We start from the raw sequence: 24,446 nt of genomic DNA on the forward strand, positions 1-24,446 counted from the left end.
CATTGGTGGAATAATAACTTATTCTAATAAATAAGTAATGATGATAACACTAATAGCAAGTGGTATCAAGACGGGATTTTGTTCTAAAAAGTTGTTCTTTTGTTCAAAATGTGCAACGTATTCAGATGTACAACCGGATGTTACGCACACCACTTCCGGCGCTCGGAGGGGCGGAGCTCTCGTCGCGGATCGAGTGCAGTGTTATACACAGCCAGAGGATACGGGCACCGGAACCGGCCGATGGAAGGTAAAATTTATTTCATTACTCTAAAATTAATAATTAACAATGGTCCTAAGACTTTATAATTGAGTAACATGGAAAAAAATTACAAATTTAAATAAAATACATAATATTTCACAGGTGTCAGCAAAAATTCAGCAGCTACTAAATACATTGAAGCGTCCGAAACGTCGTCCTCTACCCGAATTCTACGAAGATGATGACATAGAATTAGAAATCGCCGCTAACCCCAAAGACCCGAACGCACCAAAACCGGAGGGCGGAACAATGACGCCGGCAGTGGGAGAACAGCTTGTGGTGCCCGCTGGCCTCCCGAGGAACCTGGAAGCTGCTCTGCAAAGATATGGAACTGCCTCATTCAAAGCGAACGTTGCGACCGTTTTGGATCCAAATGGGAAACTCAGTAATTCCCTTACATACGGTACGTAAAATGAGTGAATACTCCTTTGGTTCATAACTAACAAATACTTTTTTTCGTGATTCTTCTCTGTAAGATAATCTATTTTATTTTATAAAAAAGAAAAAAATTCTTATATAATGTTCGTAAGAAACGGGATTCTTACCACGATTAGGCTGTTAGTCAACCCGTGAACATGGCGCATGCAACTGTGCCGAAATATCGGGAGCTCAAACAGCCTAATCGTGGTAAGAATCCCGTTTCTTACGAACATTATATTAGTAAAAACCACGAAAGTTTGAAGTTATATATAAAAAAATTCTTCCCAAACAGGAAAACTGCTCAGCCGTTCCTTTAAGATTGCCTACGCTTTGCTGAATAAGACTTTCACATCAAAGAGCACGAGTGGTGGACCCATGACTGGAGATAATTCCATCAAGCTGGGTGATCGTGTCGCATTAGTTTATCCGAACAACGACCCGATAAACTTCATGTGTGCTTTTTATGGCTGCCTGCAAGCGGGCGTGGTGCCCGTGCCCATTGAAGTGCCGCTTACACGTCGCGACGCCGGCCTACAACAAGTCGGCTTCCTGCTCGGCTCCTGCGGGATACAATACGCCCTTACATCGGATGCTTGCCTGAAAGGTTAGTAAGCTAGTTGTCACATTTGACCGCCAAGGTCAATCACTAAAGAGATTCTATACCACTTTAGTTTCACTATTTTTGAAGATCCCTGTGACTGTTTCTTATTCTAAAGTGTGACTATCCTCCTACTATCTGACTCTGGCTATTGAAGCCCAGTGGTATAATTAATCAACCTTGTCAACTTTATTCATCAATAGCTTGCGTAAATGCCATTAATTGCTTTTTTTTACTAAATAAATAAATTAATAAATTAGTCACACTTCAGCAAGCTACAGCATCTCGGAAACTGGAGCAAAGCATTGCTAGTCACTTTGCAAATACATACCTTGTAATAGGAAACTAAACGTAATTGAAAACCAATCGGCAATTCCTTGCGTTTAAATTGCTTCCGCCTCGTATTGATTTCTTAATTAAAACACACAACATACTTCAGTTACACTTTACAAAGGCTTTGCGTCTTATTTGTTCCTAGTAGGTACTAATTACAGTCTCATGGCAGTCTTTTTATTAGAAATGTATTCACTGTTCGCTTGCGATAGCCTCTAGCATGCGCCCACAGAAGAAATCCTTTTTCATCTTTTAGCCCTTATTTTTAAAGAGCTTATTTTAATTTCACTTTGTACTTGAAATGTTCATAATTTTCATTCGTAATTTTAAATTTTCACTCGGTAAAATTGTTGAAAATTTTAAAAATATGTGATGACATCGAATGATGTTCTTTTAATTTTCCATTGAGGATATACGTAAAAATATTGAATTTTTATAAAGCGTAAACAACAAAAACGTGCTAATCGATTTCCTAGGTGATCTAGGGATTTGGTTATGGAATGTCACTATATAATATTAAACGTACGTTGATATGTAGAATATGGTACATTTCGTTAGATTTATAATGTAGCCGGCCATGACCAACACACCGCAACGTAGTAATGATTTTATACGCAACGATGAACACAAATGCTCTTCACATTGAGTAATGGTGAAATGATCAGGATGTTCTCAATTACATGTAGCCACCACTATTTAGAGTGCGAAAGTGTACTTCGATTCAACACTATGTGATATTGTGTTACATTCACAATAAAAGTTTAAATACGCTCTCTATATTAAAAAGTAGTTGAATCCAACGACACATAATTGGTAACAACTACAAATTAGTAAACAAAGGAATACTAAGATAGAACTTAGACTTTAGTTATTTGCCTGAGTGTAATTAAAAATCGTGTAAAACATACTGAGGAGAAATGTTTCCTTTAATAATTAATTGTACTTAACTAGGTCTTCCGAAAACATCGTCGGGCGATGTGGTATCCTTCCGCGGATGGCCATCTCTACACTGGGTATCGACGGAGAAGCTGCCCCGCCCCCCACGCGACTGGATTCCACCCCCGCGCCCTGCTGAAGACAGTCCCGCGCACATCGAACACACCTCCGCCGCGGATGGCTCCGCTATGGGCGTCATTGTCACCAGGTTAATTTTATTATAAAACCCTTATTACACTAGCGGGACTTTGGACTGTCATTTCTATGAGCAATGTATTTAATTAGTCGATTAATAGATATGGGAATACACTAATTAAATTTTGAATGTCCTGTTAGTGTTAAATTTCTTATTCTTTAAAATTGTATCAAAATATTTAACACAGTGGTTAGTAAATTACGAGTACGCCTTAGGACCAACAATTCCAGTTCTGCGTTTTTCTAATTTTGAAATACTGCCATACTTACTGTTATTCTGTAATAATAGTAGTATTTCTGTAAATTCCTAAATACGACGAAAGGTCTAGTTAAAGTAAACTATAAAAGATAAAACACAAAGTGTTTTTAAAAGAAAAAAGCTATTTGTATATTATGATGTCAAAGTACCTGCATAATAAGTATTGTTCACATCGTTCTTATTGGGGTTAAAGAAAGGTTTTGTTTGCTGAATTTTCATGCCGCTAGTTGTTCCGTAACATTTGTTTCAACGTACCATCCCCTGAGGCCGGTATTGAATTGTGGCCTTAACATTTAATGCTTTTTTGGCAAAGTTTTGTCATCGTACTTAGTGGTTTAATTATTTTAAATAATAATATACTATATTTCTGAATTTTTCTTCTAACCCAGCACAACGGTAATACCTACGTAATTGTTAATAATATTGAAGTTGCTGTTGTACTCGTATTTTTCTAATTTATTCTTAATTTTAGTATTGCCTCAGAGTTTGTGTCTAGTAATTAAAAAATAGTTAAAATCAATAATCTAAATTAAAAACAAATACCGCGGCAAATGTGTTGACCAGTTTTTGTTTTAAAAATAAGGTGTATGTGTGTGACGCCATTGACCCGCCATACAGAAAAAATTTAAAAAGCCAACAAGTATGTCTCAAGCCTGCATAATGACTTGTGACGCGTAGAGTGAGTGCAGTACTAAGTACAAAAGCTGTTAACGCCATCTCTCGTAACCGACAGCGCCATGCACGGAGCGGCGCTGATGCAGCGAATTGCATAGGGACATCTAGCGGAGTATTCCGAATTGAACGGTAATCCAGATGCCTCAACCTAGGCTCTCCTTGTTGCCAAACATTTTCGTAAATTGCTTGCAGATGCCGTTTTCTCGCATTGTTTATTAAAAATCAATAAAGTTCGTCATCTTCGCCCAGTTATCTTCCATCCAGCTAGCGAAACGGTACTAAAATGTATATCGCAGTAGTTTTGGTTATTCAATACAAAATGAGTTGTGGCATAGCTCAATATTATGATCCTTATACAATAAAAATAAGCATCGTTATGGTGACAACGACGACGGTACGAATAGAACATGGTGTAAGTTTTGTACTTTATGGTAATATGAATCTGATTGTGATAAAAATGGTTTGTTTGCAGAGCGTCGATGCTCTCCCACAGCCGGATGCTTTCAGTGGCCTGTAACTACACTGAGGGCGAGCACATGGTGTGCGTGCTGGATTTCAAGCGTGAAACTGGCCTGTGGCACGCCGTGCTAGCGAGTGTTCTTAATGGCATGCATGTGATATTCATTCCTTACGCCTTGATGAAAGTAAGCCCCGCCTCATGGATGCACATGATCACTAAATACAGGTGAGAATATAACTATTATATTATACTTTTTTAAATGCATAAGCGAATCTTAATTTATGCGCTGTTTTTTATTTTTCAAACCAATATTACCATTTGAAGCGATTGCGTTTATAAATATATTCTTGCACGTTGCAATTTCTTTGTGTTCATTGCGAATGGAAACAGGCGTATTTTAAAAATAATATCATTCATACTGATAAAATATTGCCAGAGCAAGTCCAAATCGATATCGAAATGGCTATTTTTACCATAAGGGCAACGCCTACCGCTGAATGACAAATTATATCATTATAACATTTTATTTATCATTTTACTAGTGTATAGTTTTATATTTCTAAATAATGAAGCGCATTTTTATTTTCATGTTATTTTATAATCTTATTACATGTTATCGATAACTTTATATACTTTTATTGTTAAACATTTTACAATATATTTTGATGTCGCGTAAAAGCTGTGCAAATTTTTATTTTTTATAATATAATATTTTTAATATTTATATATTTTTGTTGATCCTATGATCCAGGGCTTCGGTGGCAATCGTTAAGTCTCGAGACCTGCACTGGGGACTTCTGGCGACGAGAGATCACAAGGAAATATCCTTGAGTTCACTTCGTATGTTACTGGTTGCCGATGGCGCGAACCCATGGTCGCTTTCGTCATGTGATCAGTTCCTGTCAGTGTTTCAGAGCAAAGGTACGTCCCTTCTTATATTTTTCCTACCTAATTAACTGTCAGCCGCGACTCCGTCCGCGCGACATTAAAAAAAACAACGTAATAAGTAGCCAATGCATTCTTTCAGACTATGTTTTACATCTGTGCCAAATTTCATCAAGATCTGTTGAGCCGTTCTGAAGATACCTACTAACAAACATCTATCCAGCTAAACATTCGCATTTATAATATTAGTATTGTTTTTTATACATCAAGGTACATGCAATAGCTAATATTATCAGACATTCGCAAAAGTATGAAAATAAGAATTCAAAAAATATATAATTTTGTCAGCAACAGGTGTACAGAACAATATTAGAATAAATAGAAATCATAGGTTTAGTAATTGTTTTATAATATTTTAATGTCCTTGTCCTTGATATGAATAACAAAAAATAATATAATTATAGAAGAAACCTTAAACATTTACAAGTCACTCTTTTTTTATAAGAGAAGGGGGCAAACGATTGCTCTGTTCCCTGAGAATGAAATGTAAAACAGGCGATTGTAACAAATATTTGTGTTAGGCTCAATGTTGTGGACAAAATCTAATTATTTAGTACTACTAGCAGTGCTCGCTACTTGTTCCTCGTGAATTACTTGTGAATATTTTGTTTCAAATTATCAAATATTACAAATTTCCACAAACTTCTAACAACCATTTTAACATTGGATGAACACTTGAATTGTGGCAAGAACCATGGATCCTGAATAAAATGTACGCTACATTGCAATAAAACATGTGTGGGTTCCGTTATTTATTCCTTCCCTATTGTGTTTATGTCTACGTTGTTTGTGCTGTCACATCTGTACATTTTAATGTCTACGAAAATGTGTGTCTGAATACGTAAAACGCTTAAAGTCATTTTTGTGCATATATATTTATAATTAACTAGCTTTTCCCGCGACTCCGTCCGCGCGGAATAAAAAAAAATAGAAAACGGGGTAAAAATGAATCCTATGTCCGTTTCCTGGTTCTAAGCTACCTGCCCACCAATTTTCAGTCAAATCGATTCAGCCGTTCTTGAGTTATAAATAGTGTAACTAACACAACTTTCTTTTATATATATAGAAGATATAAATAAATAAGGTAAACATAAAAATATCATATCGTTAATCAAGAACAATTTCTTTAGACCGACGTTCGCTTTGAATCGACAGCCATCTTTCAATGGTCTTTGTAACTATCGTCGTCTTAATTATGTAGAAAAATAGTTATTATTAATCTTTTGATATCATATCCTTTTTGACAAAAAAAATGTAAAAACCGAAAAAATATTTTTAGATATGCATATTTTAAACTTGAAAAAATATAATACTAATACTACTACTAAATAACCTATGTCCCCGTAGTGGGGCAGAGTAAAAATATAATAGTGTTGTAAAAATACAAATTTTTGAATACAATTTAGAAATTTACATTAGAAAATGGAATATCAAACAAGCCATTTTAAAGTACGCGTTTGTGTCTAAAATGGCCGACGACGAGGTAGATGTAGCGGGAGGAGGGAGCGTCGAAATATATGATGTCGCAATAAATTAACGGTCCTTAGTACGCAATGTCAGATTTATTGATTTAATAGCTATATGTTTTATGCAAGCATGCAACAAGGTCGCCCGGGGGCGCTGCGCCGCGCGCATCTCCGCCCGGGAATCTAGACTTCAGTCCGAGCTAGGCCCTCTCGAGTGCTTATCACGTTTGCTATCTTAACTTTTATATTTCTTGAAGTCGATATCAGTTTTAATTCTCAGTTCATTTTCTGTAAGCGTATATTCGACACACAGGGAGAGGTACGTATCAAAAATTGTATCAACGAAATGTAAGATTTTTAATATTATTATAAACTCTCAGGATATAGGTCATTATTTTACTTAATGCCTACGATATTGTTATGAAAGAAAATAACCAAATGATTTATGTACATTTATAGCGATACCAACTCGATAACATCGCTCGGTTAAAACAAATAATAGACGTAATAATTATTTCATAATTAATTGGAAAGGTTTCGTAGAGGTGAAACAAGAAACAAACTTTAGTTTATGAAAACTTGGAACGAAGCCTATGTAAAAGAAATTGAAACAAGTCGTGGGTTCAGAGTTTCGGTAATATATTAAGACGTTGTATTTTTGAGAAGAGAAAATCGGCTGATTCCACATTAGCATAATAAATATAACCACACTCAATCATAAACTACATCAGAGTGGTTTATTCCAGAGTAGTTATTCCATTATTTATTTTAAAGTTTCAGTATAATGCGATAAATGGCTTATGAAGACAGGGACCGGCTCAGTAACGCTTTTAATTGGCAAGGCAGATTTCTCTAAACAACACCGGGAAAAGGCTACATAAACAAAACGACAATTATGTTTCGAATACAACAAGGTTATCTACAAGTGCAGTTATAACATAACCGTGAAAATTCACTGCGGTGACACTTATATTGTTATCTCTGTTCTCAAAGATAATGAGAATGATATGAGTCCACAGTAAATGTATAATTCTGCGTAGGCGTGCGCGGAGACGCAATTTGCCCGTGCGCATGCAGCAGCGAGTCCTTGACGGTATGCGTGCGGCGCGCGGGCCGCGGCGGCAGCTCTGCGGGCCGCGGCGTGCTCTCCATGTCCGGTCTTTCCTACGGTGTTGTCCGAGTCGACGCTGAGAACTCTCTCACTTCGCTCACACTGCAGGACTGTGGGCAGGTTATGCCCTCCTGTAAGTCAGAAATCAGTCATATCAAAAATCTGCACCAAACATACAGATTAATTAACAATAATTTTAGCAGTAAAAAATTAAACAGTGCATTTTTTGTCTTAGGTGTAATAGTAGTGGTAAAAATAGAAGGACCTACATATCTGTGCAAAACAGACGAAGTTGGGGAGATTTGCGTTCTTTGCGGGGCGACGGGTTCCGGGTATTGGGGCCTGCCAGGGCTCACTAACACTGTCTTCCGAGTACGGCCGTTAGATGCCGACGGGGAACCAATTGGAGAGGAACATTACGTCCGCAGTGGACTTCTTGGTTTCTTAGGTCCCGGTGGTAAGTTAATGGTATAAATGCATGTGTCGCTTACATCTTTCACTAATTAGGGTTCGAAATTTAATTTCTTACTTTCTATTTAAGGCTTAGTGTTTGTATGCGGCTCTCGTGATGGGCTAATGACGGTGACTGGTCGCAAACATAATATGGACGATATCATAGCGACAGTGCTCGCAGTTGAACCTATGAAATTTATATACAGAGGACGTATCGCTGTGTTTTCCGTGAGGGTACTTCGCGATGAACGTATTTGCATAATTGCCGAGCAAAGACCCGATTGCGGTGAAGAAGAGGTGAGATTAAACATATTGCCCTTGCTTTAGCACCTCTTTAGTTCTTTTCTATTTCTTTTGCAAATATTATTTTGTAATTTGTTTATTTGACGATGAATTTTCTTGCTTACGTTTAATAATTTTAAGGCGACGTAGCTTCACTTAATATTACTAATACTTATTTAGCAACAGGTACAGCTCGATTGCGTGCAAATAGCATTTTTCGTGTAAAGAAAACGAAATCTGGGGTTTGAAAATAGGATTTACATCACAAAGGTAAATATTTGCTAATCGCATTGTATTTCTGAAATTTACAGCAGATATTAACCTATTTTTCTTTTCAGGTACTATGGAGGTCGCAGTTTGCACCGCTAACGCCGAGACTAACACCGAGAGCACAACTACCATCGAACGTGCCGTCAACACCAACTTTACCACTGAAGATAAAGCGACAAACACCACCATCAACACGATGAACACTTCTGACACCGGAGTTAATACCTCCGAGGATAACATGACAAACACCGCCATCAACACGATGAACACTTCTGACACCGGAGTTAATACCTCCGAGGATAACATGACAAACACCGCCATCAACACGATGAACACTTCTGACACCGGAGTTAATACCTCCGAGGATAACATGACAAACACCGCCATCAACACGATGAACACTTCTGACACCGGAGTTAATACCTCCGAGGATAACATGACAAACACCGCTATCAATACGATGAACACTTCTGACACCGGAGTAAAAACCACTGAGAATAAGATGACAAACACAACCATCAACGCGATGAACACTTCTGACACCGGAGTTAAAACCTCCGAGGATAAGATGACAAACACAACCATTAACGAGATGTACACTTCTGACACCGGAGTTAAAACCTCCGAGGATAAAATGACAAACACAACCATTAACGAGATGTACACTTCTGACACCGGAGTTAAAACCTCCGAGGATAAGATGACAAACACAACCATTAACGAGATGTACACTTCTGACACCGGAGTTAAAACCTCCGAGGATAAGATGACAAACACAACCATTAACGAGATGTACACTTCTGACACCGGAGTTAAAACCTCCGAGGATAAGATGACAAACACAACCATCAACGCGATGTACACTTCTGACACCGGAGTTAAAACCTCCGAGGATAAGATGACAAACACAACCATTAACGAGATGTACACTTCTGACACCGGAGTTAAAACCTCCGAGGATAAGATGACAAACACAACCATTACCGAGATGTACACTTCTGACACCGGAGTTAAAACCTCCGAGGATAAGATGACAAACACAACCATTAACGAGATGTACACTTCTGACACCGGAGTTAAAACCTCCGAGGATAAGATGACAAACACAACCATTAACGAGATGTACACTTCTGACACCGGAGTTAAAACCTCCGAGGATAAGATGACAAACACAACCATTACCGAGATGTACACTTCTGACACCGGAGTTAAAACCTCCGAGGATAAGATGACAAACACAACCATTAACGAGATGTACACTTCTGACACCGGAGTTAAAACCTCCGAGGATAAGATGACAAACACAACCATTAACGAGATGTACACTTCTGACACCGGAGTTAAAACCTCCGAGGATAAGATGACAAACACAACCATTAACGAGATGTACACTTCTGACACCGGAGTTAAAACCTCCGAGGATAAGATGACAAACACAACCATTAACGAGATGTACACTTCTGACACCGGAGTTAAAACCTCCGAGGATAAGATGACAAACACAACCATTAACGAGATGTACACTTCTGACACCGGAGTTAAAACCTCCGAGGATAAGATGACAAACACAACCATTAACGAGATGTACACTTCTGACACCGGAGTTAAAACCTCCGAGGATAAGATGACAAACACAACCATTAACGAGATGTACACTTCTGACACCGGAGTTAAAACCTCCGAGGATAAGATGACAAACACAACCATTAACGAGATGTACACTTCTGACACCGGAGTTAAAACCTCCGAGGATAAGATGACAAACACAACCATTAACGAGATGTACACTTCTGACACCGGAGTTAAAACCTCCGAGGATAAGATGACAAACACAACCATTACCGAGATGTACACTTCTGACACCGGAGTTAAAACCTCCGAGGATAAGATGACAAACACAACCATTAACGAGATGTACACTTCTGACACCGGAGTTAAAACCTCCGAGGATAAGATGACAAACACAACCATTAACGAGATGTACACTTCTGACACCGGAGTTAAAACCTCCGAGGATAAGATGACAAACACAACCATTACCGAGATGTACACTTCTGACACCGGAGTTAAAACCTCCGAGGATAAGATGACAAACACAACCATTAACGAGATGTACACTTCTGACACCGGAGTTAAAACCTCCGAGGATAAGATGACAAACACAACCATCAACACCATGAACACTACTGACATCGGAGCTAATACCTCTGAGGATAAGATGACAAACACCGCCGTCAACACAAAAAACATTACTGACATCGGTGTTAATACCTCTGGGGTTAAGATAATAAACACCGCCATCAATACAATGAACACTACTGTCACTAAAGAAACTGCAGTTAACACTGAACATGTATTTTGTTCTAACTGCAATTGTATTGTAGGCCTTGTAGACAACATAGATACTACAGTTGCAAGCACAAGCAAGTCCGATAATACAGTTTCTCCTCCATGTAACACTGAAGATGTTGCTAATAATACAAATAACACATTCAATACACAAAACACTTCAGATAACATTGATAATAATAAAAAAAACACTTTTGACGACGACACTGGTTCTGCAAGTGTTTCCAATACAAATAAAGACGAAGAAGAGGTTGCGCATTCATCCAACAATCCTCCTAATGAAAATAACAAACAAAATTCCGAAAATGCTAAATGTAAGACAAAAAAATTAAAACGTTGTCCGGACCATGATGGGTTATATTCCCCTGATTGTGAAAAATGTCGCTGGCGTCTTTATAACGACGATGATAGCGGCACAGACGATGACGAACCTTATGAAATGCCCGAAATATTGCGAAACATAATTAACGATCCGTCATTTGAGGATGATATTCCTGATCTCCCTTACGAACCTCCGCGTGCCCGCAGAGGTAGATATGCTAGAAGGGATGAACGGGAACTTTACTACAGAGCTATTTTACAAATAGCTCTTAATAATCATAGTTCTGACAGCTGTGACGAAGAATATGAAAATGAGGGTTCAATGGGCCTTTAAATTAAATCTATCAACGTCGCTTAGCTTGATCTGAACTTGCATATAATCTTCAATTTTTCATCGTTGAAAGTAGTTATGTGACATTTCCCATTTAAATATCGTAGATATCGTTCTTAGAAAAGTTTGTAGAAGTAGAAAGTAGAATGAAGCTTAAGATTATTGTAGTATAGTTCAACGTGTTGCATACGTGGCTCATAATAGCCCGACAGATCTATCTAAAATCGCGGCAACCCAATAGTATATGTCTTACGTAATTACGAGAATAGCTAAAAACGAGACAATTATTAAAATTGGATTTTATTAAAACATGATCGGTGACTCAATTCACAAACACTCACATACATAGTAACATAACGTTATTAAACATACATTATCATTGAAATTATTGTAAAATAGCTTTAAGTTTAACTATACATAACTATATTTAATTTAAAGAAGTAATTTTATGATCTCAATGTTATTAAATTATAAATGTATTTTCTATTTGATTTGATCTCTGATGGAAATATGTGACAAATCTCATAAATGTTATATTATATATTCTACATTAAATATTTCTTATAAAATATAGTTCAGTAGAATTTTATCAAATATAATAAGGTAGTTATTAGTCAGTAGGAAGTAGTTGTTGGATCTCAAATTTATTAAATCATTGATGTATTATGAATGTGTCAAATAAATTATTATAATCTAAGAAATATTACTTTTTTACTAAGGGTAAGTATCACACCCCTATTTTAACTAACGCCTTGATTCTAGGAAGCTTGAAAATTCGTCGTCATGTAACTTTGTTCGATATCTGTGTATATATAAAAATATAGACAGTTATCTTTTAACAACAAAAAGGTCAAATTGGAAAGTGAATAACACTATGATGAAAATTTACAATAATGTGTTTCAAGTGTAATTCACTTTTCAACGTCGACGGCCTCATAAGTCCATGATAGGGTTAGGTATTGAAAAAGGTTATTCTCTTAGTCCTTCCAGTGGATGTCGCGCGTACTCCAAGCAGTTGATTCGATCCACCAAGTGGGAATCTACTGCCTTGCGTTGGTACAACCCAATTACCTCCCGAAGACACCTCTCGGTGGGATACACCTCAGCGAATGCAAACGGCGTTTCTTAGAAGGGACACTACATCCAGCCAATGTTCTAATGTGTCCCCACACATGTGTAACAAATTTACCCAAACCCAGAGAAATACACTCAGGTACTACATTGTTTAATTTTAACAAATATACGCTTGCGCTTGTTACTCGCAGTTTCCACTGTCATAATACACGTACAAAAACATTTTTAATATCTCAGTCATTTCAAGCAGAATGCACATACATCTTAGTTTATCATTTAAAGATATAAGTCATTATTTCTTAGCAGTGGTAGCCAGCGGGCGATAAGGTTCTCATTTCGATTTATATCAATGTTTTCACAATTGGGTTAAAAAAAATTCTATTCTGATTATTCACATTAGCAGTCGCCATTACTCACTGACCTGTGGCGATGGACTTCCTTTTTATTTAAAACCTAAACAACTCTACGAGATGCGGATAGCGATGGTCGAGCCTTGATTAAAGATTTCACACTTTATTGTTTCATGTATTCTGTACTGATAGCAAAGTATTATCATTTTTTTAAACCTAAGAGAACATGTTTTGTTTTATAAATTTTTGCAGACTTTCTTTTTGTTTGTTATTTTGATTTCATTAGTCGCTTTGAAGTAAATTGTGACTAGTTGGAATATCCGCAGATGTGGGTCCGGCGTCAGTGATAGTGGGGAACCTCGTACAAGGTAACCGCTTGGCTTCAGCTCAGGGCCGAGACATGGGTTACACCGATGACTCTGACGCCGCTAGGAAGGTGCGAGTCGATATTGTTTAACATTAAAAATATATTTTACCACTTGAATAAAAAGAATTATCATTTTATTTTTCTTTTCAGTATCAATTCATTTCTCAAATCTTGCGATGGCGCGCTCAGAGTACATCTGACCACGTCATATTTACACTGCTCAACTCAAAAGGCGCCGTTTCTAAAGTTCTCACCTGCGCTGAACTGCACAAAAAGGCAGAGCGAATTGGAAATCTTCTACTCGAAAAGGGTAGAGTAAATACAGGAGATCACGTCGCGTTGATATTCCCTCCGGGATTAGATCTCATCAGTGCGTTCTACGGATGTTTGTATGTAGGAGCAGTACCGGTGACCATTCGCCCGCCGCATCCACAGAATCTGCACACTACCCTACCCACTGTCCGCATGATAGTTGACGTCAGCAAAGCAACATTGATCCTTTCCAACCAATCTGTGATAAAGTTGCTGCGTTCCAAGGAAGCGAGCAATGTCCTCGACAGTAAAGCTTGGCCGATAACACTGGATACCGATGATATGCCTAAAAAGAAACTGCCAATTCTCTACCGGGCGCCCACAGCTGAAATGCTAGCTTATCTAGACTTTAGTGTATCAACTACAGGCATGTTGGCTGGCATCAAAATGTCACATGCTGCAGTCACTTCGCTCTGCCGGTCTATGAAGATAGCCTGCGAGTTGTATCCTTCGCGTCACATCGCCCTCTGCCTCGATCCTTACTGCGGCCTTGGATTTGCTCTTTGGTGCTTGAGCAGCATATATTCCGGTCACCACTCCATTCTGATACCGCCATCCGAAGTCGAAATCAATCCGGCACTCTGGCTCAGTGCCGTTTCCCAATATAAAGTGCGCGACACTTTCTGCTCATACGGTGTCATGGAATTGTGCACAAAAGGTTTGGGAAGCTCAGTAAATCAGTTAAAATCGAAGGGTATCAATTTGGCATGCGTGAGAACTTGCGTGGTTGTTGCTGAGGAGAGGCCCCGGATTAATTTAACCAACTCATTTTCAAAGTTGTTCTCAGCTTTGGGTTTGAGTCCAAGAGCTGTATCTACATCCTTCGGTTGCCGAGTGAATATCGCTATTTGTCTGCAAGGTGCCTCTAGTCCAGAACCTTCTACGGTGTATGTAGATTTGCGTGCTCTGCGCAACGATCGCGTCTCCTTAGTCGAACGAGGCAGTCCACATTCCTTATGCCTGATGGAATCCGGAAAACTTTTACCGGGCGTGAAAGTAATAACTGCCAACCCAGAAACAAAGGGCCAGTGCGGCGACTCTCATTTGGGCGAGATATGGGTGCAATCGCCACATAACGCAAGCGGCTACTTCACAATATACGGTGACGAAAGCGACTACGCTGATCATTTTAGCGCTCAACTGGTGACGGGAAATACAGGGGAAGTGTACGCTCGAACAGGTTATTTGGGTTTCTTGAGGCGAACAGAGATAAGTGCGACCGGAACAAGTTGCGAGGAATCGATGATGGCTCGCGACAGCGATACCGACTCGCTGGCCTCGGCGTGCGGCAGTGTCGGCATGGGGGCGGACACGCATGACACCCACGACGCGGTGTTCGTAGTCGGCGCGCTCGATGAAACCATCATGCTTCGCGGCATGCGATATCATCCCATTGACATTGAAAACTCTGTAATGAGGTGCCACAAGAAAATTGCTGAATGGTGCGTATGATTAAAAGTTATTTTATGTCTATATTTGTTCTCCAGTTTACCTGGTTTTAGACAAAAACTACTTGTTAGAGAAGATTTAATTACATTTCTCGCCTTTATATAAGACCGAGTAATTAGTTGAACTTACATCTTTGTTCTATCAATATAGTCCATAGACCACTGCTGCTAAAGTGTAACAATCGTGTTGTTTACAGCGCCGTATTCACTTGGACAAACCTGCTGGTGGTAGTTGTGGAGCTGGACGGCAACGACAGCGAGGCCCTGAACCTGGTGCCGCTGGTCACCAACACGGTGCTGGAGGAACACCACTTGATCGTCGGCGTTGTAGTGGTTGTGGACCCCGGCGTGGTGCCAATCAACTCGCGCGGTGAGAAGCAACGCATGCACCTACGCGACGGCTTCCTATCGGACCAGATAGATGCCATATACATCGCTTACAACATGTAACTAGCCAGAAAAATCTTCACCCCAAGTGATAATATTCTTTCGCGCCGCAGTCTCTCCGAAATGTTCTCATGTATTAGTGGATCATATTATATTTAGAAAAATGTGGTCACGCAATTTTTGAAATCAATTATGATTCTTAAATATAAATAATCCGACTCTGACAAAGTGGAACAAACTTATTGACTTTTTACTATTTAAAATGATAACACGTTAACATATAACAATGTAACATTCTCGTTTTAACGTTATTATACCATTCAATAAATCAATTTCGACGTGATTTTTATAGATCGGTGTCAATGAGTAAAGTATACCGAGTTGTCGATAATTACAAAGCTCTATACTAACATTCGATGGTGTCTTCTACTTCTAACTGCAAATATCATTAGCCAACTTCTATTTACGATTTACGTGCGAGCCTAAAGTTAACGTTAACATTTATGGTTCAAGTTAACGTTCTTGTATAACAGGTAAGATGTGATATTGCGTTGGATACAATGTTATTCACGCTTTTCCCATCTGAGGCGGCTCAATTAATACAGGCTTAATATTATTAACGCAGTAAATTTCTTCTAAGGAAATTGTATTAAAAGATTGTTCTATTCAATTTTAATATCAGTGTCGAATTGATTTTCTAAAAAAAAAACTGTGTTTAATGTATAATCAATTTTCTATATGTTATATTTAAGTACTTTTCTATTTTAAATCGATTTTTAGAAAATATCGGTCATGTCGATAAACTTAGGTAAACTGTTTGTCAATGTTTTTATGGAACATTAAAAAATATGTATGCATCAAAATTCGGGTTACGAAACAATTTCTTATAGTTGATATATTCAATACTTAGTTAATAAAGATGTTGAGGAAGCATTTAATGTTTGAGTAGAAGTTTGAGCAGTTTCGTTGTATAATTTAATTATAGTAATTGTGTCACATCAAGTGATCACTGATAATTATACATCGTATATGTAACAATACACAATATTGAAACTTAGAGGTAGTCATAATTTAGATATATTGACGTATTGCATTTAATATGTTAGTCCCCTGACTCCATTTAAATGTTTAGACAAATAGGAGATAAAACTTATTAATTTGCGCACATAACTATACACTTTGTCTTCAAATTATAACGACACAAAGCATAACATATTAATTAATTTTATCTGTATCTTTCTCTTATTTTCTCTATATTTCAACAATGTAACATCTCCACTACCTCTGGCTTCAACATTTATTTTGCAAGTGTTCACTATAAAATCATTAACAATGTATGCATATGTTTGAAATTTTAAAATGTCAAGGTGATGATTCATTCTAGCAATCCTAGGTAAGCCCCTACAATCTAGGTAAATCTGTGTAGCCTATAAGCTTACATGTTAGAATATTTGTTGCATATTTAATTTTATTTTTGAGTTCCATCAACATTTACTTTTTATTTTATAAAATATAAGGATAACTTGAAGAACAAAATTAAAAAATTTCAATTTCCCAGATCATGGATAGATTCACTGCCATATTTTGGGCCCTAAAGTATCATTAGAAAATTGAATAGCGATGACTTTCTCTGTCTACCTGGATAGAGGAAAAAGAGAGCTTATTTTAATTTTTTATTATATTATATTTTGTAATTATTTATTGCTAATTTGTACATATATTTTGTTATTTAATTTTACTATTAACTTGATTAAAATATTTCTGTTTATGGTGTTCCAACAAAAGTGATGATAAGTGCGGTGAAAGTATAATGTTTTATTTATTTATATATATGAAGTCATCAATTTCTTAACTTTGGTTGATATAAGAACACAATTTTCTTTATATTCAAAATATAGTCATCCTAAAAGATTACAATTGTCAGAAAGATCAATTGATATAAATATAATGAACATAATTTATTTTAATCCTTTTTTTAAGTATAACTTGTATTGCATAATGTACTGGTAGGATTCTTACAAGTGTATATAATAAAGATAAAATGCCTCTTTAGATTACAATGCATCTTTATTAACCTTTATCCTTCTGTTTGATATTTATGGCATTTACTATATTTTTTAAATACACAAAAAAACTTTAGTAAACCTTTTGAGCATTAATTTATGTAGAAAAATATTTTGAAAATCAGTTTTGAATTTTGTATGTTCTTACTCAGGATCCATTTTTATTACAATTTTTAACTGCTTTTACTATTGTGATTTTTTTTCTGGATATAAATAAATGTGCATTTGAATCAAGTCTTCGTTTTATTTGAACGTTTATGCAATATTTAATACTCGTGCGCTTTTGCCGATAGCCAAATTACGTCACGTATCGTAGATCAGTATTAGGGTTGACAAAAAAGTACAGCATAAATAGTTGTTGCAATAAATTTACTATTGTATATAGTTTACATAAAACAAAAAATATTCTCGGTCAAAATTGCCCACCAGGTTCTTCCCATAGGTATTAAAAAGAAGACTAAAGAGAAAAGTAGTAACACACGTAAAACTTAACAAACCAAAAATGAATTCATTTGTAGCGAAAGGAACAAATTTGAGCATCGGCTGCGTTAACCGACGTTTACTGAACAGAGGAGCACTATTTCTATGTAATTGTACTCAGAGCACAGGACACAATCGGTGGTAGTTTAGTACAGGCAAACCTTCTGCGCGAGTAGTGTAAAAATAAGATTTTTTTAAATCATAAAACTCAACTTTTTGATTTTCATCTTCCATAATCCATAAACGAAGCAGGTATCACACAAAAAGTAAATTAATGAATTACTTTGACTCATAGCCGTAGATATATATACTAGTGTTTAAAAACTTAATTTATGCCTCGTTCACACCAGGCCAGCTCAGTAAGCCAGTCGCGCTGGCCTGTCATGAACGGTGTTGTCCACATTACGCCAGTCTAGTCTGAGGGGGGGGGGGTTTAGTAAAGACTAAAGGGGCATTGTCGTCAAGAAAAAAATGGAATACGCTACATATTCAAGCCTTCAATTTAGTTCTACAGGAAATTTCAAAATAAATTCATTATGAGTTAAATAATAAAAAACCTAGGGTTAGAAAGTTGATTAGTGAAAGAGATAAAGGGGGTCGGCTTTATTATTAAAGCAGCTCAAGGGGAGCATAAATTAGCGACAAAAATACATTTCAGAAACTCAAAAAGCAATTTTAGTTACCACTTCAACAATAGGTAGCTTTTTCTATTCTTAGTCTAGGCTTTGGAGCTCTAATTTTAGCCAACTTCAAAAAGATGAAAGTTATCAATTCGACTGTATTTTTTTATATTTAATTACGTTACAGTCTTTACTGTATGTTACTTAACTGTTCAGTATTTGAAGAAAAATGTATAATACATTTTTCTTCAAAAAAGCAAAAATTACAAACAATAACATTGATGGTCTAGATAAAATAACAACGTGTGGTACCTATACAATTGTTTAGTCAGAACTGAACTGGCCTGGCCTGAAAAGTAGAATGCCATCCCAGTTATCTGTCAGATTGGCTTCCATGGGTGTCCACATTAGGCAAGTTGTATGTTAGCGCTGATTTCGAGCGCGACTGGCGTACTGAGCTGGCCTAGTGTAAACGGGGTATGAAGTAGTCTTACATTCATTGTTTTTATAGGTTATTATTTGTACTTGGGTTAATTTTAGTGAATTACTAAGCTATAATTACTTATATTCTTTAAGTGAATCTAATTCTAAATGGTACCATAACATGTGACAGAATTACTGTATCTTTTATTCGAGGCTGTTATGATTTTGGCGTAGAGCATGTTATGTTTAAAGACTAAATTGAGATTATTATCCTTTAATTTTTGTAGGAATAAGAAGAAAATAAAATAAAGAAGAATCTTAAATGTAATGTTTTCTTTACCTATTTCCCATGATTTTATCTGTTTTGTGAGTAGAGAAAACTTTTATTCCTTGTGGTATTAGCTACTGTTTTTCCCAAGATGCTTTATAGGTGCAAAGTAACTAAAATGGTGGGATATCTAGGCTGAGGATTAGCAGAAAAAATAAGGAACACATGTTCAATGCAAATAGATTTAAGTTGGAATCTGCAAATCTAGGTAATTCAGCAGTGATGAAACGGTCTGATTCATCCAAACTTATAGAATACTCTAATGGATGATCTACCCAAAATGGGTTAGGCAGTACCAATGATACATGTCCCAAACTATCTCCTGCCGGTATACTTATTGAATACCAATTTAAAAGTATTATGACAATATTAATCAATAGAAAGTCTACATCAATATTGATATTTTTTAGTAATGTAACACACATTACTAAAACCATGTTAATAGATGTAGGTTTGCACTGTTAATACAAAAAAACGTATTTATTGACACGAGTGTTCTGTTAATATAACCAACAATGTTCATTTAATAATGTCGAACATTAAATATCACTTAAGCAATATTTGATAGAAGTTTTAAAAACAATCTTTACAATTCGTTAATTCCTTAAAGAAGAAGTCATACGGATAAAGTGTAAATCCATAGCAAAAACAGTTTGATGATTAATTTTTTTTATAAGAGAAGGGGGAAAACTAGCAGCAGGAACACTAAGGTGTTCATCGACACCCATGGACATCCGCAGTACCAGAGGAATTGCAGATGCATTGCCGGCCTTTGAGATGGTGATACTCTTGCTTCTTGAAGGACCCTAAGTCGTAGCGGTTTGAAATTACCGCCGAGGACAGTAGTAATTTCATGTTGATTCATGATACTTACCAATTTTATAATTTCCACAGTATGAACATTGAACACACAATAAGTGTAACAAGAGTGTATGACTGAAAATGCTTAAAAGTTGAATATATGTTTAATGAATCTTTTTTAAAGTTTAAATACAAGCTAAAAAATTAACATTACAATGTTAAAAACAATAATCAAAATTACTTAAAAGTTACAAATAAATGAGAAAAAGTCTTATAATGTAACGTCCACTTATTAATAAGTAGTAATTAGTTGTATATATTCATGTGTAAATGAATTCCTAGTAAATAATTGTTGCTCCATTTTGGGGCATATTGTTGAATATGAAAAAATGTCGATAATGATATCAGACAATAGACAGTTTTCCTTATCAGTAACCAAGTAATTCTTTTTGCGCACATAAAAGTCTAAGTAAACATATATTACTTATCATTAAATTTAAATATGTTTACAATTACAATTTTTAAATTGTGTCATCAATTTAATCACTGACAATGTTTTGGAAGAAATAATTATTATTGAATCAGTTTACAGAATCAGTTTTTATTCGGTCACGATGAAACTGCGTGACTGGCCCGCGGGACATCCGGGGCCGCCGGCCGCGCATCAGGAGGGCTTTCCGTCGCCACCGTCGGGGAAGTTATTGGCGGTAGCGGAGAATGGCGCGCCCAATCCATACAGGTGCCCACTTGAGTTCTCGATGTTGTCATCGAAGAATATCTAAGAAAACAGGGGGATACTATAAGTTTGCAAATAAGATACAAAAAGGTTAAATAGTTTCAAACACAAGGATATTTAGGTAGCAGTAACCAATCAGTATCATATTATTTAATACATTTTATTTACTAACATGGTAACTCGAAAACTTTTTAAAAGATCTGGGTGTAATTTGGAACGGAAATAGTCTGTAATAAAACATAGTATATATATTGTATTCCAAATGTACTGTTTCCTTGAGATTCATTGTTTGTTAGAGTTCCGTACTTTGAAAGGAAAAAGCGGAACCCTTAAAGGATCACTTCATTGTTGGTCCGTCTGTATGTCATGACCCTTTTCTTTCATAACACTAGGATGGATGCCAATGCCAATAAAACCTGACTGCATTTAAAACTTCATAATTGTATTTTTGGGTAAAAAGCAGTTAGATGAGATCTTCAGGTGGTTCAGCCAACTTCATCTCTGCTTATTTAAATAATTTTGAAACATACCTCTTTAATTTTGAAGAAAGCCATGCCAGTGAGATGTGAATCGGATCCTGCTTGATGCTGGGGGCCGACGCGGCGCAACTCCAACTGATCAGCTACTTCTTGTAATCCACCTTTCAGATTCTTACATAACTTCATTAAGTACTGAAATATAATCAAATTACTTATAAAATAGGAATGACAAGATGAGTGGTGATAACAAAATAACATTTCTGTTGATAAAGTCAGGTCAACTGAAGTGGATTAATGAAAATGGCAAGAAGTTTTTAGACTGACTTTTTAGCTATAAGTCAGTTGGAATGTAAAACATGTTATTTATAAATGTGATGAATGATAACATTAAGATTTCCTTGGTTTCATAACAAGTCTTTTGAAAATTAAATAAAATTGTGCATCATTAACTTGTGTTTGCAATATTATCCATTTCTATTGTACACAATTATATGCACTATATGTAGGAAGTAAACTATTTTCCTTTTTCTAAACAAAAAAAAAATTATTATTCTTACTTTGACATCATATATGGTGGGAAAGTACATGCGTAGACTTTGGAAAAAATCATTTTCTTCCGATGGCAAGTTTTGATCAGTCAAAAGTTTTAACAAGTAGCCAAAATCATATCCAGAATGAAAACTTAGCCATTTGATGTTGTCCATTAGCACTAAACCTAAAATGAAAATGATTTTGGTTATTACAAACAAATAATTAAATTAACGGATGAAATTATTAAAGAATACAAACAATTATGGACATTGTTATTTTAGCATGCAGAAAATAAATGATTATAAGATTGATTTGCAAGTAATATAGAACAAACAGTATTTTACTTTATTTGTTTCAGTAGTCAACTAAAATTATATTTAATTTGTTAAATGTAAATAAACAAACCTGAGGTCATAATAAGTTCTGCAAATTCTAATGGATCAATTCCTTCTTCTTCATGTTTTCGAAATTGTAAACCAGAATTTTGCAATAGATCAATAGAATCTTGTGCATACATGTCTTCCCTGCAACCAATACAATGTTTTTAGATTAATATGTAATTTTACATAGTAATCAAATACCAGTACCAATTGTAACTTACTGTAAACTGAATTTAAAATTAAATTGCCAGGTTGTGTATCCAGATGGAGTTTGGCCATTTTCATCCATGAATGTGAGCCCAAGTTGGATAATCCTTAGCAAGTCCACATTGCATCTGTAAACAAATTTGTACAATATAACTTCTATTCATTAATAAAATAAAAAGTTTTAATACAAGATCAATGTTTTAAAATAAAACTTTTAACCTTTCATTTAAAAGTTTAATTTTTCAATCATCTTGGACCCATGTGAGTGCCCAATGAGGAGCTGGGAGTTTGTTTTAGTAGTTGGTAGCTTTTCATTAGAAACAGATAATAACTATATAAGCAACCAGCTTTTACCCGCGACTCCGTCCCCGCGGAATAAAAAAAATGCACACAAGATAAAAAAGTTCCTATGTCCGTCTCCTAGTTCTAAGCTAAATTTTGAGCTAAATCAGTTCAACCGATCTTGAGTCATAAATAGTGTAACTAACACAACTATCTTTTATATATATATATAGATAGATGACGGTGATATACATAAATCAGTTTTAAATCACCTTAGTAATTGATATTGATAATCTGCAGTTGATCTAAATTCACCAATTGGTCTCGCCACCACCCCTGGAAACTCTGTATCCATGGCCACCCAGTGATATTTCTGGACAATCTGAAATAAATATGAAAAACTAAAAACATGTTATGAGTTTTAATCCTACCTTATTTACTGGACATTTTCTACATGACCAAAATAAAAATAAACTCTCATTCTTACTTAATTCTGTTTCAATCAATGTCATACAAAACATAACCATACCAATCTGAACTTCATAACTTCAACTTATAGTTTCTTTTTCCAATAAACTTATTAAAAACTTACTATAAACTAACCTGTCTGATAATATGGAATTCCTCATGTAGATTATAATTCCAAACATCTTTAATGCCACAGTCGTCGATAGCTTGTGAGGAGGGCGGCGGCGGCGGCGGTGGCGGCGGTGGCGGTTGCGACATCGGCACAAAATTCACCGCTTGCATCTGAAACATCAATCACTTCACTAGAAACGTGTAATACTATTAAAAAATAGCAATTCCTTACGTTCAAAATGGTACGAACATACATGATCCCGCCCGCCGATGGAATCTAGACGAGTCGATGATTGAAATCTGCCTCGCCAGGATTATTGACCTGCATTAAACCTTTTTAACAAAGCCACTGTGGCAGTGAGCTTTGCTGAAGTTAATTTGGCTTTACCTTACAATTAGGTAGCAATAAGCATTTGATAATAACAAGCACTAGAACATAATTCTAATTTTATACTGGATAAACTAATTATGTATCAGTTTTTATCGTATCGTCATTGCAGTGTCAATTTGGAAGCAATAAGTGCGCCAAGATAAAATGTCATTATAAATCGTATCAAAACGTTTATAAACAAACTTGGTGACGAGCTTTTTAAGCATATCATAAATTTAAACAAACATTTCAATCATTTTCACGCTATACAATTTTAATATACAATTCCCATAATAATTACAAGAAACTTGATAAGTTTATTTTTTAACTGAGGTAATTGTAAATAAATTTTAATAAATTCTTTAAAAAAATGTTTATTTACTCACGTCTGCTGAAAAAAGTGGATGGTAGTAGATTGGTGCTTGCGCAGAATAATGGTACGAGAAATACCCTCGACGGAGGTCCATTAGATCTTGAAACAAATATATCAATTGTAAGGTCCTGAATAAGAGACTTAGGGCATGCGCAATAACGAGCTAAGGTTTTTAATAATATTTGTATTGTGT

The 24,446-nt window shown here is 36.1% G+C and overlaps 3 protein-coding genes across 10 annotated transcripts in view; 2 read left to right on the forward strand and 1 right to left on the reverse strand.

Annotated features, from left to right (window-relative positions):
- LOC106717231 (disco-interacting protein 2) overlaps nucleotides 1-16,094 on the forward strand; it is a 58,343-nt gene extending 42,249 nt beyond the window's left edge. For 4 of the 5 annotated variants that reach the window (XM_014510978.2, XM_014510979.2, XM_014510981.2 and 1 more), the window contains 13 exons: nucleotides 126-247; nucleotides 362-662; nucleotides 972-1,283; nucleotides 2,562-2,754; nucleotides 4,148-4,360; nucleotides 4,887-5,056; nucleotides 7,587-7,790; nucleotides 7,893-8,114; nucleotides 8,199-8,407; nucleotides 12,645-12,876; nucleotides 13,399-13,523; nucleotides 13,605-15,208; nucleotides 15,412-16,094. In XM_014510978.2, coding sequence (XP_014366464.1) covers nucleotides 126-247; nucleotides 362-662; nucleotides 972-1,283; nucleotides 2,562-2,754; nucleotides 4,148-4,360; nucleotides 4,887-5,056; nucleotides 7,587-7,790; nucleotides 7,893-8,114; nucleotides 8,199-8,407; nucleotides 12,645-12,876; nucleotides 13,399-13,523; nucleotides 13,605-15,208; nucleotides 15,412-15,664 — 4,160 coding nt within the window. In that variant the 3' untranslated portion in view covers nucleotides 15,665-16,094. The remainder of the gene's footprint in view (nucleotides 1-125; nucleotides 248-361; nucleotides 663-971; nucleotides 1,284-2,561; nucleotides 2,755-4,147; nucleotides 4,361-4,886; nucleotides 5,057-7,586; nucleotides 7,791-7,892; nucleotides 8,115-8,198; nucleotides 8,408-12,644; nucleotides 12,877-13,398; nucleotides 13,524-13,604; nucleotides 15,209-15,411) is intronic. The other variant, XM_014510980.2, reaches the window with a different exon arrangement.
- Nucleotides 8,605-12,010, forward strand: LOC123723482 (putative uncharacterized protein DDB_G0282133). Its single transcript, XM_045686239.1, has 2 exons — nucleotides 8,605-8,662; nucleotides 8,731-12,010. Exon 2 carries the CDS (start codon nucleotides 8,736-8,738, stop codon nucleotides 11,664-11,666), a length of 2,931 nt encoding a protein of 976 aa, XP_045542195.1. The 5' UTR covers nucleotides 8,605-8,662; nucleotides 8,731-8,735; the 3' UTR covers nucleotides 11,667-12,010.
- Nucleotides 16,095-20,608: 4,514 nt separating the features above from the next.
- Nucleotides 20,609-24,378, reverse strand: LOC106717109 (CCR4-NOT transcription complex subunit 7). Of its 4 annotated transcripts, none has more exons than XM_014510823.2 (8): nucleotides 24,267-24,378; nucleotides 23,535-23,681; nucleotides 23,204-23,313; nucleotides 22,664-22,777; nucleotides 22,468-22,586; nucleotides 22,089-22,246; nucleotides 21,583-21,723; nucleotides 20,609-21,094 (listed from the first exon to the last, which is right to left on the reverse strand). In XM_014510823.2, the coding sequence occupies exons 1-8, from the start codon at nucleotides 24,345-24,347 to the stop codon at nucleotides 20,981-20,983; spliced, it is 984 nt and encodes a 327-aa protein (XP_014366309.1). In that variant the 5' UTR covers nucleotides 24,348-24,378; the 3' UTR covers nucleotides 20,609-20,980. The 4 variants fall into 4 exon arrangements, with proteins under 4 accessions (XP_014366309.1, XP_045542068.1, XP_014366310.1 ...); XM_045686112.1 differs by lacking the exon at nucleotides 24,267-24,378 and adding an exon at nucleotides 23,765-24,031 and having other exon boundaries at nucleotides 20,610-21,094; XM_014510824.2 differs by lacking the exon at nucleotides 24,267-24,378 and adding an exon at nucleotides 23,765-24,031 and having other exon boundaries at nucleotides 20,610-21,094; nucleotides 23,535-23,696.
- Nucleotides 24,379-24,446: the final 68 nt, after the last annotated feature.

Source organism: Papilio machaon, chromosome Z, assembly GCF_912999745.1.
Source record: "Papilio machaon chromosome Z, ilPapMach1.1, whole genome shotgun sequence".
Classification (NCBI taxonomy): domain Eukaryota; kingdom Metazoa; phylum Arthropoda; class Insecta; order Lepidoptera; family Papilionidae; genus Papilio; species Papilio machaon.